The sequence below is a fragment of the Jaculus jaculus genome, chromosome X, assembly GCF_020740685.1.
Source record: "Jaculus jaculus isolate mJacJac1 chromosome X, mJacJac1.mat.Y.cur, whole genome shotgun sequence".
NCBI classification, from domain to species: Eukaryota; Metazoa; Chordata; class Mammalia; order Rodentia; family Dipodidae; genus Jaculus; species Jaculus jaculus.
Window position 1 is genome coordinate 102,595,005 of NC_059125.1, and position 16,028 is coordinate 102,611,032.

General features: G+C 42.7%; 1 protein-coding gene across 1 annotated transcript; it reads right to left on the bottom strand.

Moving 5' to 3' along the window:
* Positions 1 to 354: 354 nt before the first annotated feature.
* Positions 355 to 13,476, bottom strand: Irs4 (insulin receptor substrate 4). Its single transcript, XM_045140797.1, has 2 exons — positions 9,638 to 13,476; positions 355 to 578 (listed from the first exon to the last, which is right to left on the bottom strand). The coding sequence occupies exons 1-2, from the start codon at positions 13,467 to 13,469 to the stop codon at positions 574 to 576; spliced, it is 3,837 nt and encodes a 1,278-aa protein (XP_044996732.1). The 5' UTR covers positions 13,470 to 13,476; the 3' UTR covers positions 355 to 573.
* Positions 13,477 to 16,028: the final 2,552 nt, after the last annotated feature.

Here is a 16,028-nt window from a genome sequence, read left to right on the forward strand (position 1 = left end):
AAAGTAAGACCATCTGCTCTTTAGTCCTGCCTTTAAAATATTGAAAATGCCATCAAGATATCAGTTAAATTCACACTCAGTTCCTTGACTAAGAAATGTTTGTGTATTGTATTAGTCAGAAAAGGATTTCAGATCATACCTACCTTCTAATTCATGTTTGTGTTTTTCCATCATCTGCTTTTGTTCAAAGATTTTCAAGTTGAAAATTTACCCAAATAGTATACATCATTAAATTTTATACTGGGTACATTTACAAATATTGAAAACTTTTTTGAAAAAGAAAAGCAAAACATGAGATGATAACATTTGAAAATTGTTGATACCTTTCAAAGAAAAAAAAAATCAGGGAGGGAAACTAAAACTAAAAATCACCACAATGTGAAAATTCTTAATTCTAAATCAGTGGATTCATAAGGCAGCAGGACCATTCAGCTGCCACAGTCTGCTAGAAGGTGAAGTTGCATTCTATTCAGAAGCCTCTGAATTTTCTTCTCTTTAGGTAGATCTTGAGTAGACGAAGATGAAATTCTGTGTCAATTTTCTTCTAAAATGTATTATTTTGTGGTAATTAAATCACTCTACAAAAAAGGAATAAAAAAACAGAAGTTATTTTCAAAATTGGTATGAAGAGGCATTATCTCTGTCCTGTTGTGAAACAAAAGCAATCAAAACATTACAAAGTTTTCGAGAGATATATTGAGGGCACTGATGTGGCATGGACAAGGATAATGAGGTGTGGTTAATCAACTTGGCCTGTGAAGAGGAAGCAGAGGCTGAACAGACACTAGGGCAGTTAGTCCTCCTCTTCCCGGGCTGCCACTCTGGCATTGGTGAAGGCAAGTAGCTTTCCAGGTGCAAGTACTGTTCTACTTCTTGCCAGTGGAGCTGCAAGGGAGCACATTAGACAGAGAATGTTCCTTTTACTACTGCATGCTAAGCCATCTCTCCAGGCCCCCCCTTTTTTTTTTACTGTTTAATGACTAAATGTCTACCAAAAAAATCTCACTTACATTTTCCATGTTTTCCTATTTCCTACATTGTCATTTAGTGAATGTTTAATAATGTTAAAAGACCTGACAAATGATTATGTAATTGCAAGTTTACCAAAGATGTTTGTCAATTCCTAATTATGCTAGTAGAAGAGAATAATACTTTCCAAACCAGGATAATCCCAAAATAATTTAACTTACTTTTGAAATACATTATGGGAACTAGAGCTACAGATTTACCTGCATAATCCTGTTTTATTTAGGCCAATATTAAAATGAGTTTACATTCCCTGAACACGTTCCAAAGAACAGTAAAAGGAAACAACTCACGATCATGCTGAGTGGTAGAAGAAAGCAATTCAGAGATAAAACCTCAATGGCACAGAGTCTACAAAAGAAATATTAAAGGGCTAACAATCACACCATGGGTTCATTTCCTATTCATTTTTACATCATTTCATCAAGAGAAAAGCAAATGGTAATGTTTACAGTAATGTAGCCTGGCTTTAGTCTTTTTTTTTCCATTTGACAATGAAAAATTATAAATAGCTATGTTAATGAAGTAACTTCTTATTTTTCAATTCATCAAAGATCTTTTTAATATCAGGTTAATTCCACTGTTTTAAATGGTTGGTGTAGCACTGAAGTAATTTTCTGTTAAGAAAGAAAATCCTGCTGGGCGTAGTGGAGCACACCTTTAATCCCAGCACTTGGGAGGCAGAGGTAGGAGGATCACAATGAGTTCAAGGACACCCTGAGACTATATAGTGAATTCCATGTCAGCCTGGACTGGAGTGAAACTGTACCTCAAAGGGTCAAGTCATTCCTTTCTGCTTCTTCCAAATTCTGGCATAATTTATAATTAATATAATTCTGGTATAATGTATAATTTTCTTCCAAAAATAAAGAAAACTTTTCTGTTTCAATTTGTACAGTGCTAAAAACATGAACATTAATCTTTCATATCCTAATGAAGCACTCATAACTTAAATAATCATGGACGTTTATAGGCTGAATCAAGAAGGGAGTCCAGGGGAGAGATGGCTTAGCGGTTAAGCGGTTGCCTGTGAAGCCTAAGGACCCCGGTTCAAGGCTCGGTTCCCCAGATCCCACGTTAGCCAGATGCACAAGGGGGCGCACACGTCTGGAGTTAGTTTGCAGAGGCTGGAAGCCCTGGCACGCCCATTCTCTCTCTCCCCCTCTATCTGTCTTTCTTTCTGTGTCTGTCGCTCTCAAATAAATAAATAAATAATTTTTTTAAAAAAAGAAGGGATTCCATCCAGGGATTTCTACAGACTTTTTTATAGGGATGATAAACATACCTGTTTTATTGTTTGAAGTCTGAAAAAGCAATGGCTTCCCATCCCAGAGAAAGGTGACATTATAACACTACTTTCCCTCAGCCTTAAAAATATGGTTTTTGGGCTGGAGAGATGGATTAGCGGTTAAGTGCTTGCTTGTGAAGCCTAAGGACCCTGGTTCAAGGCTCGATTCCCCAGGACCCACGTTAGCCAGATGCACAAGGGGGTGCATGCATCTGGAGTTTGTTTGCAGTGGCTGAAGGCCCTGGCATACCCATTCTCTCTCTATCTCTCTATCTGCCTCTTCCTGTCAAATAAATAAACAAAAATAAACAAAAAAATTTTAAAAAATGGTTTTCAATTCTTTTTTTTTTGTTTGTTTGTTTTTTTTGTGTGTTTTTTTGTTTTTTGTTTTTTGAGGTAGTGTTTTACTCTAGGTCAGGCTGTCCTGGAATTCACTATGTAGTCTCATGGTGGCCTCGAACTCATGGTGATCCTCCTACCTACCTCTGCCTCCTGAATGCTGGGCCCGGCTGGTTTTCAATTCTTATTGAAAGTGCTTATTCACCCTGTTCATTAATCCACACATTATCCTGGAATCCACTGGTGATCTTATAGGTAGAGGCAACCAAGTCAACCCATGAAGGCAAACAAGTAAAGAAAATGGAAGCATGTGTTCCAAAAATGAATATATTAATAGTGCAGCCCTGTTATTTAGCTTAGCATTGCCTTTGGATTGTATTCAGGTTTGATTTCATCAAAAACAACAGTTGCCATGCCTTTCTGGAATCCATGAATATACTGGAAAATTATCCTCTAGAAGTTGACAAATATTAAGTGCTGTCCCTTTGGGGTGAAAACTAGCAATGATCACTGCTAATCTTTACAACAGCCATCAATTTTCTCTCTCTTAGATTAGATGATAAAATACACTTTGCCCCACAGTGTCAACAGTTTTTTTACAGAACAGTCAAGCAAATCTGTAAGAAAAATGAATGACTCTGCATGCCCTTAAATAACAGCTAAATTGTTTCATACTGCCCATCACTAGTAGGTTCTGGACCACTTATGCATGTTTATCCCAGCCCTGGTTATCTGAAAACAAACTAGATCAGCCACAGGATTTTTATCCTAGGTCAGTTTCTCCATTAATTTCCAACACATATTGGGCCACTCTGCTAACTAGTTACTGTCAACTTAAAGAATGCAAGTTACTAGAATTATAATATAGGCAGGATCCAATGTATAAAACTGACATATTCTATACTTCACTGTTGAGTTGAAACTCAGAATAAATTACCTCATGGAAACAGTGTTATAAATAAGTGAGTTACACATGCTTCTGTATAACTTGTGCAATTCCTGAACTAACACAACTATTCTGACAACATCTAGCCATTATTTCTCTGAGATGGATTTCAACTTTCAATTTGGGGAATCGGGGGAATAGTTTTTGCAGCCATGATAATATAAATATCTCTGGAAATCAGAAGGCTGGAACCAGGTGGCAGAAGTGAGGCTGTGGCAAAATCTAGAAAGGAGACCATGAAAAAAACTACAACCACAGTAAGGACTCCTTTAAAGCAAAAGCTCTGAATATCAGGACAAGGATGATATGCCTTCAAGGATAGATTAATAACATCACAAAACAAGAATTAAAATCACATTCCCAGGTCAGACATGCAAGAGTACTGTGGATGCAAATGCAAGTAAGCTTTCACATGAATTCAGAGATAGAGACTTCACTGATCTTCTGCGTTTCAAGTCTATAAGTATAAAATTAGTAATCATAGGCAAATTATATAAATTATGAGAACTAGCTAAAATGACTACATAGGGAATAGAATGATTAGTAAATCTAGAAGGTCTGGCTAACACTAAACACACTGGTCAATTAAACCATGAAACAGCTTTAAGTCTCAGTTCAGCTGCCTCTCTGCCAACAAGGGACAGTAGAGCAGGCAGCAAAGCTTGGAAGTATAAAACTAGGATCCTATAAGGAAGGGTATTCCTGTAATCTGAGCAGGTGGGCTATGAACCCCAGTGGGCACCATTTACCAATGTAGTTCTCCATGAGTTCTGTTAAGACTCATACAATGGCTTTCACATGTTCCGCTGGAGAAAGAACAGGGAAGGGCATGTTTTCTAGAAATGAAGGGTGCAATCTGACAAAGGGCACGTGAGGGTACAACTCACAGAATACAACCACTGTCACCCTAAATAATAAGGAAAAGTTCTAAGAGTTCCAAAATTCTAAGAAAATATAAGAAAAGTGCCTAAAACTTTACTTCAACTGTTAAGCTTACCCTCCCCAAAGATGGAAATGTGTTTTAAGTTCATATAGCAAGTACATAATCTTAACAATTTTATCAATAATTTTAAAGTTAGTACTAAAAATTTAGTGTATAGTAACAGATTTACTTCATTATTAGAAAAAAAGCAATTGCTAAAATGTCTCATTTCACATTCAGGACCAAGCAATATTTTCCAGTAAATGACTCTCACCATTTAAAAGCTCAGCAGCCTTTCTTAACAAAACATACCATCAACTTTAATTAAGCATTTTATAAAAGCTATTTTCCAATACAGCCAATAAAATGCCTGAGCTATTTTTACATATTTTAAAAGCCCTTTAAGATGTGCTAAGCAAAATGAGTTTAATTTTAAACAAGGATTTTTATGTCCCAAAGAAAGGATTTGATTTTCTAGTTTTCAAAGTCTACTTGCTTTACTGCCAAAAATAAGTTGATTTTTTTAAACAAATGAATAGCATTTATCTCAATAATAACTTTTCCTTCTACCTGTCCTACTTTATCCTGTTTTGACTACTGTGGCACTTTAGATTAAAATGTTAGATTTTATGCAGAAAAGAACATTACATGAAAAGACTTTTACTTGCTATAGCTGGAAAATGTCACTGCATTATTAGCAGAGCCAGAGAAATCTAAATCTGGCAAAGGAAATGACCACTAATGGGAATGAACTGAATACCTCTTCAATTCACTTTCTTTCCTTTCAGTGTTTCTGTGTGATCTGAACAGATACACACTTTTGTATTTAGGCGGTAATGTTAGCTAACTCTTTCCCAGATCAATTATAAAAGATTAAATTCTAGCACAGGTAAAACAATTTGGTGCTAATAGTCACCATAATATAATGAATTAAAAAAATTCCTTGGCCTGGCAAATGGTCCAGTTACAATATTCTGAATTTATGGTAACAAAAGTACTACCATAAAATTCAAGGAAACTTGCCATTTTCCCCAATCCTTGTCTATATGATCATTTTCATCAATATAAAAGTAGTAGATCGAACACCTGACTAAAGGGAAGTGCGATGTGCTAGGTGAAGCACTGGATTTGAAATCAGATGTATGAGTTAGATTTGGAGTTCTGCCACTTACCTTTAGGACCATGAGAAAATTCTTAACTCCAGCTTCATTTCCAATACTTACCTTCCATCAGTAAAATAATGAATGTGAATATGCTTTGCAAACTATAAGGCAATCAATCTGCAACTGGAAAGCATTCCCTTAATCATCAAGCTGACAATTTAACAGCATTCAATTTTAAATCACACACAGTACTCCTTATTTTTTCTTACACTGGACAGCCACATTTGGTCCAACAAGTTTTTGAGAAGCCTGAGTTTGCTCCCAAAACAGCTCCCCTGTCAGTGAGTCAGAAGTATTTTGGTTCATGTTTGGTGATTAGTGGCAGGAAAAGAAAGAAAAAAATTCTGGTAGAGTATTTATGCATGTGCAATAGTTTGCTGTGCTTAATTACTGCCCTGGTCCTTGTTTACAATATGTTTTGCTCATGGCTGAAATTTTTATCCTGGAAGCATCCTTCTTAAAATGAATACAAATGAAAAATGATTACTAACAACTTTGGCTAATTTTAACTGAATGAGCTCTTCATTAATTGTTATAGGACAAATACCTCATTACTCCAAAAGAACTATTCAGATTTAGTGGTGGGGGTTGAGTGTTACCTCAAATAAGTGACCCTTCATTTGTGGCTTAGAAATCTCTGGTATATGGAGATTTTATTATAGCTATTTACAATAAATAACTTCAGAAAAGAAATGTGATTTACCCTCAGCACCTATAATTTATAACAACAGGACTTGGCAATAGGACAATAGAAAGAAGCTTGAACTCTTACATGGTGACAACAGTGCCTAGGATTTCAAAAGCTAATGCTTTTTTTTTTTTTTTTACTTTTACTACCAAGCGCTATCACAACATAACTGATTTTACTGACCAATTATTTCATGCTTTCTAGAGCTGCCCTCTTCATCCCCACCCCCCATGTCTTTAATGAAAATTACCAGGGAGATTTACATTCTAAGTCACTTCAATCTATCAACTCTACACAAGGTATAGGAGTAAAAATTCATACATGTGTTTAAGATCAACTAAATCACATAAGAAACTACCCTCTTTCTAAATGCTAATGTGTTTTAAAATATGAAGACTTAACTGTCAAAAGAATACTTTAATGATGTGTGATTTATTTTACAAAATCATTTCTAAGTTATATATCTAAGTTTTTTTTAAATAATTGGCTTGAACAAGCAATCATAAGATATTTATATGCAGCTTGACTGTATACAGTAGGATTATATATATTAAATGTGTGGTGCATTATAAAAGCTGTGTCAATGGCCTAATCTCATGTAAGTTATAAACAGATCCCAAGATAAAGATCCCAACTCTGAACAGCTGTGGACGAAATTTTAAAGAAATAAAGACCACCATAAACGTTACCTTTGAGGACACAGAACAACATAGCTTTGTGTTTCTAAATGTAATAGTAATGATCATGACCAAAACACTGACCCTAACTACATAACAACAAATGCATAATAGTTCTGTGTGTCAGTTATACACATACTAAATAAACTGAAATTAGTGACTAAAATACCTAACTGCTAACACAATGCTTTTTGTTCCTCTCTTAGAGCATTTTTTATCGTTTCTTAACATGTTCTTTTCATTTTTTAAATGCTAGGTAGAAAATTGAAGAGAGAAGAAATGAGCTAAAGTTCTTAAACAGCTATATAGTTAAAAAAAAAAAAAAAAGATTCATTGAGCCTGTTTTCAACACTCCACAGCCAACATTGTAATGTATCAATTCAAACTAAAATGCTAACTTAAGTCACTTCCTGGGATGGGTTGTTGCACCACCACACCCTTTCCAGTGCCCTTCCTTCCATACCTCTCAGGCAAATTATGTGTAAAACCATCCTCAGCACCAAATATGTTGCAAGTTAATAAAATTATCACTTTCACTGGTTGAAATTTCACCTCAGTGTTAATGCAACACAATAAAATATCTTATTGTAAAGTGTTTTCTTGTTCCAAAGTGCTTCCATATCCATTCTTTTATTTCAGTAAGTGACTGCCTCCCCTGTGCCTCATACTGTATTGTAGTCAATAAAGTTAGGAACTTCCTCAATAAACAATAAACTAAGACACACTTAAATCTACAAAATAGTTACAAAGCCATAAATCAGTAATTTATGCTAATAAAATGATCATTGGATTCCAATAATCCTTGGGAAGTCAGGGTTTATTTGGATAACAATAAGATTTCATTCTTTAATCTTGGTCTTAAAAATATTATTGGAAAGTGCAGTAAAACCCCTATGACAACATGTCTTTTCAGACAACCACAGTGCCACAAGCAGCAACTCTGATGTCATTTATTTTGATGTATACTTGTACTCAAAGTTGCACAGGCTGTCTTCAATAGTTAGGCTCAAACAAAAGCTTGTAGCCAATTTTCAGGTGTACTTGACAGACTTGTTCCTCGAAAGCTCATGTCTTAGAAATAGAATTATGAATTTTAAGTGCACAGGTATGGTAGTGGTGAGACAGAGTGAGTGAGTGGAAGAGAGAGAAAGAGAATGTGTGTGTGTGTGTGTGTGTGTGTGTGTGTGTGTGTGTGTGTGTGTTGGGAAGGAGTTGATCAATTTAAAGGACCTCTGAATTGAGTCTTTGGCAAGCCAAAGCATCCCTTTGTGGTTTTAATGATCACTATTTCAGTGTGCCAGTGCTGCAAATGTGAGTTTTTGTATGGTAAGTTTTCTATAGCAAGGGGAGAAAGGGAAGGTGGAGGGTACACCTGCACTAAATAGGGAGCTCAGCTCGTTAGGTGACTGCTGTGATCGGTCCCCAACTTGTTCTGCCTGATCAAGCACAGTGGGCAGAGATCCAATCACAAAAGCATTCCAGAAACCAAGCAAAGCAAAAATCTTCACTAAACTGACTACTGGAATGAAAACTACTGGAGACCATCTCTTCCCTTCACTAGGAAAGAAACATATTCTAAAGAAGGAAAGCCAATGCACACTATTGTACACAGATTTACTCTTGAGTTTGGTTTCTTACAATCCAACAGTTACTCTATTTTTTTTTTCTTTAGAAAATTAGCTCTTTAAAAACCTCCCACTGTTCCAGGGTAGGCTGCTCCTCCTTCCTCCCCCCCATGTCTTCCTCCAGCCTTGAAACCTTGTTTTCCTTTATTTCCCAGAAGACACACCAATTAAATGCTTTAAATTCTTTTTAAATATTTGAAACAATATTCATACCGATTAGCAAGTTGTCATCACACCCTGTTTTTAGGGGGGGAATTAATAGAAGCAAATGAGGCACTGCATGACTTGCCTACAAGTGACAGAAAAAATAAAGGACATTCAAAGTTTCTCACATTTTATCCTTTGTAAAAACAACAACAACAAAAAAAAAAAAACCAGAAAGGTCAGCAAATGCGGTCTTCTTTTATTTACCTGGGAGTTTTGAATTATTTGTGTTCCCTGACCCATCCTGATGACAACTAGGAGTTAATCGTTTTGGTAAATCACAGAAAACTAGCAAAACAATGACTGCTATTTAGAAAGTAACAACGTTAATGGTTACTTATTTCTGCTCAATATTCTGTGCTATTCTTTCATCCCTGCACCTCGTTGGGCACTTGTAGAGCAGTTTTTCGTCCTAGTCTGGAAAATGAATTGATGGGACTCAATTTTTGATGTCCTGATTTGCATTCTCATTTAGTGATGGGGATGGATGCTAGGCAGCTTTCTCTTGCTGTGTGTCTTAACTATTTCTCAGAAATAAAACCAATGTTTCATAATCGGTTCTGCCCAGGTTAATTTACAGCTCGCTAAAAGCTTACGATTTTTCATATGGTGTGAATAACAAAAACTGAGTTCTGCTCTCTGTGTCATATTATGGAAACACTACCTCACTTATCCCTAACACTGTAGACTGGAGCGCAAAGCCTCAGTCAATAAGCAATGGGCATTAACTTTACGGAAATGAATTCTAAAATTACTAACCTCTTTTTGGAGGGTCGAACTTCTTGTGGTCAGGTCCGGCAAAATCCATTCTCATGTAAGTGTCTCCGTCGTCGTCGTCGCTGGTTTCGGAATCGGCTCTCTCCGGGGGTCTCAGAGCCCGGCGCTGGCGGGGTGGCGGAGGGGGAACGACCGCTGCAGCGGCTGCCCTCCACACCACGCTCTCACCTCCGGCCAGGTTGGCAGCTGGGTTTGGGTCTCCAGGATTCCAGCCACCGGCAACGTTTGGGGCCCCTCTACCAGCCTGGGCACCCGGAGCATTAGCAACAGGTTGGAACCAAGGAGCGGAGGCGGAGTCGAAGCCTGCAGCCGCAGCGCCGATGCCCGGGGCCGCAGCTAACGCGGAGGCCGCCGCTAACGCCCGACCCACCGCTAAAGGTGGCGCGGGGCCCTGAGCCTCAGGGGCGGAGGGGCCATCTCTCTCGCGGCTGTCGGTGGGAGAAGCAGAGACTGCAGCTCTGGTGGCTGCGAATAAACTTTGCGAAGGGCTCTGTGGCCGCATTCTCTCTTGCACTTCCTGCTGTAGCATCCTAGCTACAGGTGGCGATTCAGAGCATCCGCCAGGGGTGATAGAAATGTCCATACAGCACTCAGAAAATGGGTCGACCACGTAGATTCGACCGGTTTCAGCATCATAGCGAATGGCACTGTCGGCAAAAGGCAAGGCTGGTGACATTGCTGGGTTGAAAATCACTTCAATGTATTCACCCTCTTCTATGTGAGCGTTGCTACCTATAGCACGGAGGCGAAAAGGAGGAAGTCGCCACCTAGCACCATTCAGAGAGAGGGGGTTGGCACCTGGTATAGCTCTTAAAAGATTTGAGAGGCGGTTCGCTGGGTTTGGAAATGGCACTCCGAATTCAACGTTCAGGTAATTAAAAAAAGCTGAGTGTCTGGGGCCAGCAATTATACCCCACGAATCTGGCAGCCTTTGAGCAGTGGGAGCTAGCACTCCCCTCTCTCTTTTAGAGAAGTCTATGTTGACATACCCAGCTTCTCTCTGCTCCTGTGTGGGCTTTAGTGATTTGGGCTTGATTTTAGTTCCTTTTGCAATAAAGGAAAGCCGGTTAGATATTATAGTATTATTCTTTGGGGGGTCATCATCTGAAACCTTTGAAGGTGATTCGCTATCTTTAGGCTTAGAGAATGACCCCTCAGCTGAAGGCTTTGAAGGGGCATCTTTAGGGTCCCCGCTAGGGTCCCCGCTAGAAGAGGCATCTTTAGGGCCCCCGCCTGAGGAAGCATCTCTAGGGCCCCTGCTAGAAGAGGAATCATGGCCTGTGCCCTTTTCTAGGTACTGTCCAGGTAGCATTGGAACATACTCACTGTGGTTACTCTGACCCAAGGGTGAGCTCTGAAAAGGATTTGGCACAGAGAAGTAGGAGCTCCAACTTTTGGAGGAAGAACCTCCCTGAGGATTTCCAGGATTTTTGGGAATGGCACCTGCTCCAGGAGCCATAAACATATAGTCACTGTCACTGTCATTGTCCTTTGAGTCATCCTCTTTATTTGGTTCAGGTGGTTTGGGAGGACTTGGGTCAGGTGGTGGGCTCACTCTGGGAAACATCATCATGTATCCTCTTGCATCTTCAAAAGGTGAGCGAGAGTGGCGCTTTTTTGAAGCAGAAGCATTTTGAGGAGCCATTGGCATATAATCACTGGAGCTTGCGAGAGGGCCAGCCACGCCTGGCCTCATTGGAACATATGGGTCATCCTCATCTTCATCAAAAGCTCTCGCTCTGGGAGGACACCGGGCTGCACCTTCTGGGCTCACCATCTCTCTCGCTGCTTTGGCTTCTTTGCGTTCTTTTGTAGCTCCTCTGTCAGCACAAAAATAAAGCCGGAATCTTCCCCCAGACTTCCCTTTTCCACCAGTTGCTCCAGCTGGTGGGGGTGGAGGTGGCGGTGGTGGAGGCGGCAGCATTTGTTGTTGCTTGCTTTGAGTTAATTTGGCAAAGTAGGATCTTTTCTTCAGAGATTTTTCACAGTTACCACCACCATCGGAATTTTTCCCACTTCCTGAGCCCTTGCCTCCTCCAGAATTTTTGCCACCGCCTGAGCCATGGCCATCTCCAGGTCCCTGGCCACCGCCTGAGCCATGGCCACCTCCAGGCCTCTGGCCACCGCCTGAGCCATGACCACCTGCGGTGCCCTGGCCAGCTCCAGAGCACTGGTTTCCTCCTGCACCCTGGCCTCCTGAGCCTTGACCTCCTGAGTCCTGGCCACCTCCTGATCCCTGTCTCCCGCCTGAGCACTGGTTTCCTCCTGAGCTCTGACTACTGGAACCTTGACCACTGGCTCCCTGGCCACCGCCGGAGCCCCGGCCATTTCCTGAGCCCCAGTTGTTCATAGGCATGTAGTCACCTTCGCCTCCGTTTCCTTCCTGTTCCTCTTTGCCTCGAGGATTGCCTTTTCCTCCAGGGTTTTCAGAGCCAGAGTCTGAGGTGTCACAAGCTCTGTCTTTGCGGACTGCTTCAGGGTGCGCGGCACGTACCGGACTATGTGGTAAGCGGCGGAAAAAGCTGGCTGGCACTGAAATCGCTCTTCGGGTTCTGCGCGTTCTCGGCAGGTGCACCCTTCCTCGTCTGGAGGGAGGCACAGGCTGGCTGGGTGTTATGTATCGCCTGGCAAAGAGCATCTGGTCTTCCCCATCACCAATGGCCCTGAGGTGGCAAAACTGCTCAAAACGGGACCTTCGGAGCCAGCCGCCGGGCTCCAGCGGCAGCATGCCCAGGTGCCTCCTAGCGGACAGCAGGGTTAACAGGTGGGCGCCAATACTGACGCTGTAGCTCCGGCAGCGGGCTCTATATTCGTCTGCACACAAGGCTCTCATCTTCTCCAAAAACAGCTCATGCATGTTTTGGGCCACCACACAGTCATCAACCTGCATCCAAAGCTCGCCTGGACCTATGACTGTGGATCTGCCGACTTCCAAGAAGAAATACTGCTCCGAGTGCCCGCAGCGACGGATGCTCAGGAGCTGGACCACCACGCTGGCCACTTCGGTATTGAGCCTCACAAACACGACCTCTTCGTCGGTAAGACACAGCCGGAACACGCCGCTCAGCTCTTTTCTGTGCCCCAGCCCCCTGGGTTTCACTACTACCTGCCACACATCTTTGTAGAAGGGTGGCTCCACCGCCGCTACCGCCGCCGGAGCCGCCAGCTCTCCGTCAGGCTGCGCGCCCAGCGTGCCGCAGCGGCGGCGCTTGCTCTCGAGGATGAGGCGGCTGAGCAGCAAGTACCAGCTTTCTTGCTCCGACTCGTTCTCGGCCACCATAGCGAAGTACTCGTCTTGGGTGAAAAGGGCAATGAGGTGTCGGTACCTGGCATCGGCTCGCTGGCTCACGGAGAAGCACTGGTAGAGGGTGATCACGCGCCGTGGTGGGATGAGCGCGGGGACCGCGGCGCCCGAGGCGGCGGCGGCTGTTGCAGCCGCCGCGGCGCGGACACTGTGCCGGAACTTCCTGGCATTTTCGTAGTATTCTAGCCGAGCTGGGGCGTCTGCTGTCTCGAGTTTGAGCACGAAGTAACGCCGGTGCCCATGCTTCTGTTTCCTCAGGTAACCGCGTTTGCACACTTCCTTCCCCACGGGGAGGTCCTCCTCTTCGGACTCAGAGTCCGACCGGGAGCCAGTGGCCGTTGAGAGCCACATGGCTCCCGGACAAGACGACGTGGTCCCAATGAGTGCGGTCGAGGATCCTGGGGAGAGAAGCGGGGTGGTCGTCACTGTTGCCCACGCCGCCGCTACTGTAGCTGCTGCAGCTCTCAGTCTCCTTGTCGCTTGGTCGCGAGTGAAGGAGCAACTCGCCATGGTGATGCACGATGGTTTTAAGGTGAGCGGAGAGGAGGGGGGGCTCGGGGGAAGAGGCCGTCTGTCCCCGTCCGCCCGCCCCGGCCCCCTCCTGCCTTGGCCCACGCCCCCGCCCACTTCACTCAGGGCGCTCGGGCAGCGGGCAAAACAACACGTGACCGTTGCCTCACGAGGCGGTCGCTGCATCCCCTGCTACCGGTGCGGTGGAGGGGCGCGAGCGGCCACCAGAAGAGGTGCACGGAGTGGGGGGCGAGGGCAGGGGCGTGGGGTCGGGGCCACCTCCAGTTCGTTCGAGACCCTCGGGGTGAATCTCAGGGCCGGTGGTCCAAAGTGGGGGGTACCGATGGGAGGAGGCGGAGTTTTCTGGCCACCCCGAGCTAAAGGAGCGCCAGAGCTGGCTGGAAGGGCGGGAGAAGGTCGGGAGGGGCTGAGATGAGCGGCCGGCCTGCGGGGACGAGCGCGGGCGCGACAGCCCTGCCTTGATTGGTTGAAGGGGACAAGAGGTGGCGGGAGGGGCGGAGCTCCAGGGAGCTGAGCGGGCCCAGTGCGGAATGGTTTGTTTGTTTATTTAGGAAGCGGGAGCCAGGTGAAACTGTTGCAAGGCTCTGATTGGTCGGGCTAGGAGCCAATGGGTGGATTCACCATGAAGGCGGCCCTGAATTCATTAGTTTGGGGGAGGGCGGAAAGTTGCGGGGGAGGGGGGCGTGGCTGGGGTCCCAGAGTGGGCTTTGCCGTCCTTTGGTAGCGCTCTCCAGCGGTAAACAACCGTCCGAAAGTAGCCCTTAATGGTGGTGATAAACTCCTGCAAATCCCAGAGCCACAGTGACCTCTCTGCCCAGAGAGCCCCTCTCCCTGTCGCTAATGTACAGTCTTCATACCTCTCTGTTCCCGCCAGGCACTCAGGGTGGGCTGTGCTTCTTAGGAAAGTGTCAACAGTTCCTGGAACCGTGTTAAAGACCCGGGCCCTCAGAATTGCTGCCACCGCTCTGCTGGCGCTGGCTGGCCCGCGCCACCCCCAGAAAAGCCAGCGACTTCTCAGATGCGGGAATAACAGCGATGCCTTCCTAATTTACGCAGTCTGTACACAGTGCATTTCTAGTCCACGAAACACAGGTTCGTTATCCTTTTTTTTTTTTGATTATTTGATCAATGACGACTCAGAGCACACATTTGGGGGCATGCAAAATAAACAGCCATGTTGAAAATAGTCGGACTTCATTCTTACCGAGAAACATGAACGTTGTGCTGTCGTGATATTTTTCTTTGGGAAATGCTTTGAAGGGTGCTTTTAAAGGAATATCCAAATATTAACTTTCTCCTTCCTTGAAGGAGATTGAAAAGAGAAAAGCTATCTAGAACAAAGGGCTGTATTGAGTACTCATCTTGAATCTAGTTCGCATCCTTCACCTCAACTCTTGGCTGCATTGCAGTTTACAAGTTGACATCACAAAAATAACAACTACTTGTCTCCATTCTTTTTGAAAAAAACTACTAGATTATAAGTGCAACCTCATGAAAATTCATTCATTCATATTCTCTCTCTCCCTCATTCTTACTCTCTCTCACTCTTCAGATCTAAGAATGAAGATGGGTCGAGATTTTTTTTAAGTATCAAAGAGTGACCATACTTGAAGAGAGAAGGCTGGACATAAGGGATTCCTCTCAAAAAATGGAGTGGAGTGTCTGTTCATGCTCATACTATAGTTGATGCTGCAAAGATAAGGTTTACAAGGTCTAGCCCCATACTAAGCGATGTATACACTGTAAAAAATAAACCCTGTGTCTGTGTTTTTGATAACTCGCTGATAGATGTAATATTTGAATAGATGACAGCTTTCGGATGCTCTGAATTGGAGGAAAAATAAACTGGTTTTAGTTATCCCCCAAATATTAAAAAAAGTAATGAACATTTCATTTTCTTCCAGCAGTTTATAAGTCCAGTGTATCCACGGGTGCTACAAGCAACTATGGATTCTCAAAGGGGCCAAAGACAGGATGAATGGTGATGGACTGGGGTTGCTCCCTACATATCAGCTATATTTCAACATATGTAAAATACTCTGTATACTTATATCCAAAATGATAGTGAATAAATTTATTTGGATATTTGATAATAGACAAGACATTTTATGTCTTTCAAACACAAGGTTTTGCTTTCAATAGAAATGTGAAAATACAATGTGTTTGTAAGTACTATAATAACATTTAAAAATACATTGAAAATATAAAAATGCATATTAAATAAAATCTGTAAAATACTGAGGAGATGTAAAAATCCGCATGTCTCTTTGCTGCCTATGTATATAGATTTTTTTTTTACACAGAGCAGTAGGCTTATAATGCATAGCATGTTTTGTATCTTTTTACTTAACATTGCATGGTAACACTTGCCCATATTTCTATGAATTAACCTAACTTGTTAAAATGTAGTATAATATTCCACAAAGTTGTGACATCTAATATAGTCTCAGTATATTAGATGTAATGTAGTAATGTAGTTAAACATCCGCTGCTTTGGGGGTATTTAGATTGTATTTACTTTTTTTTCGGGATTCTAAA

What these genes read in the sequence shown, in the direction of transcription:
- Irs4 (XM_045140797.1), bottom strand. Translation starts at nt 13,469, where the DNA reads ATGGCGAGTTGCTCCTTCACTCGCGACCAAGCGACAAGGAGACTGAGA.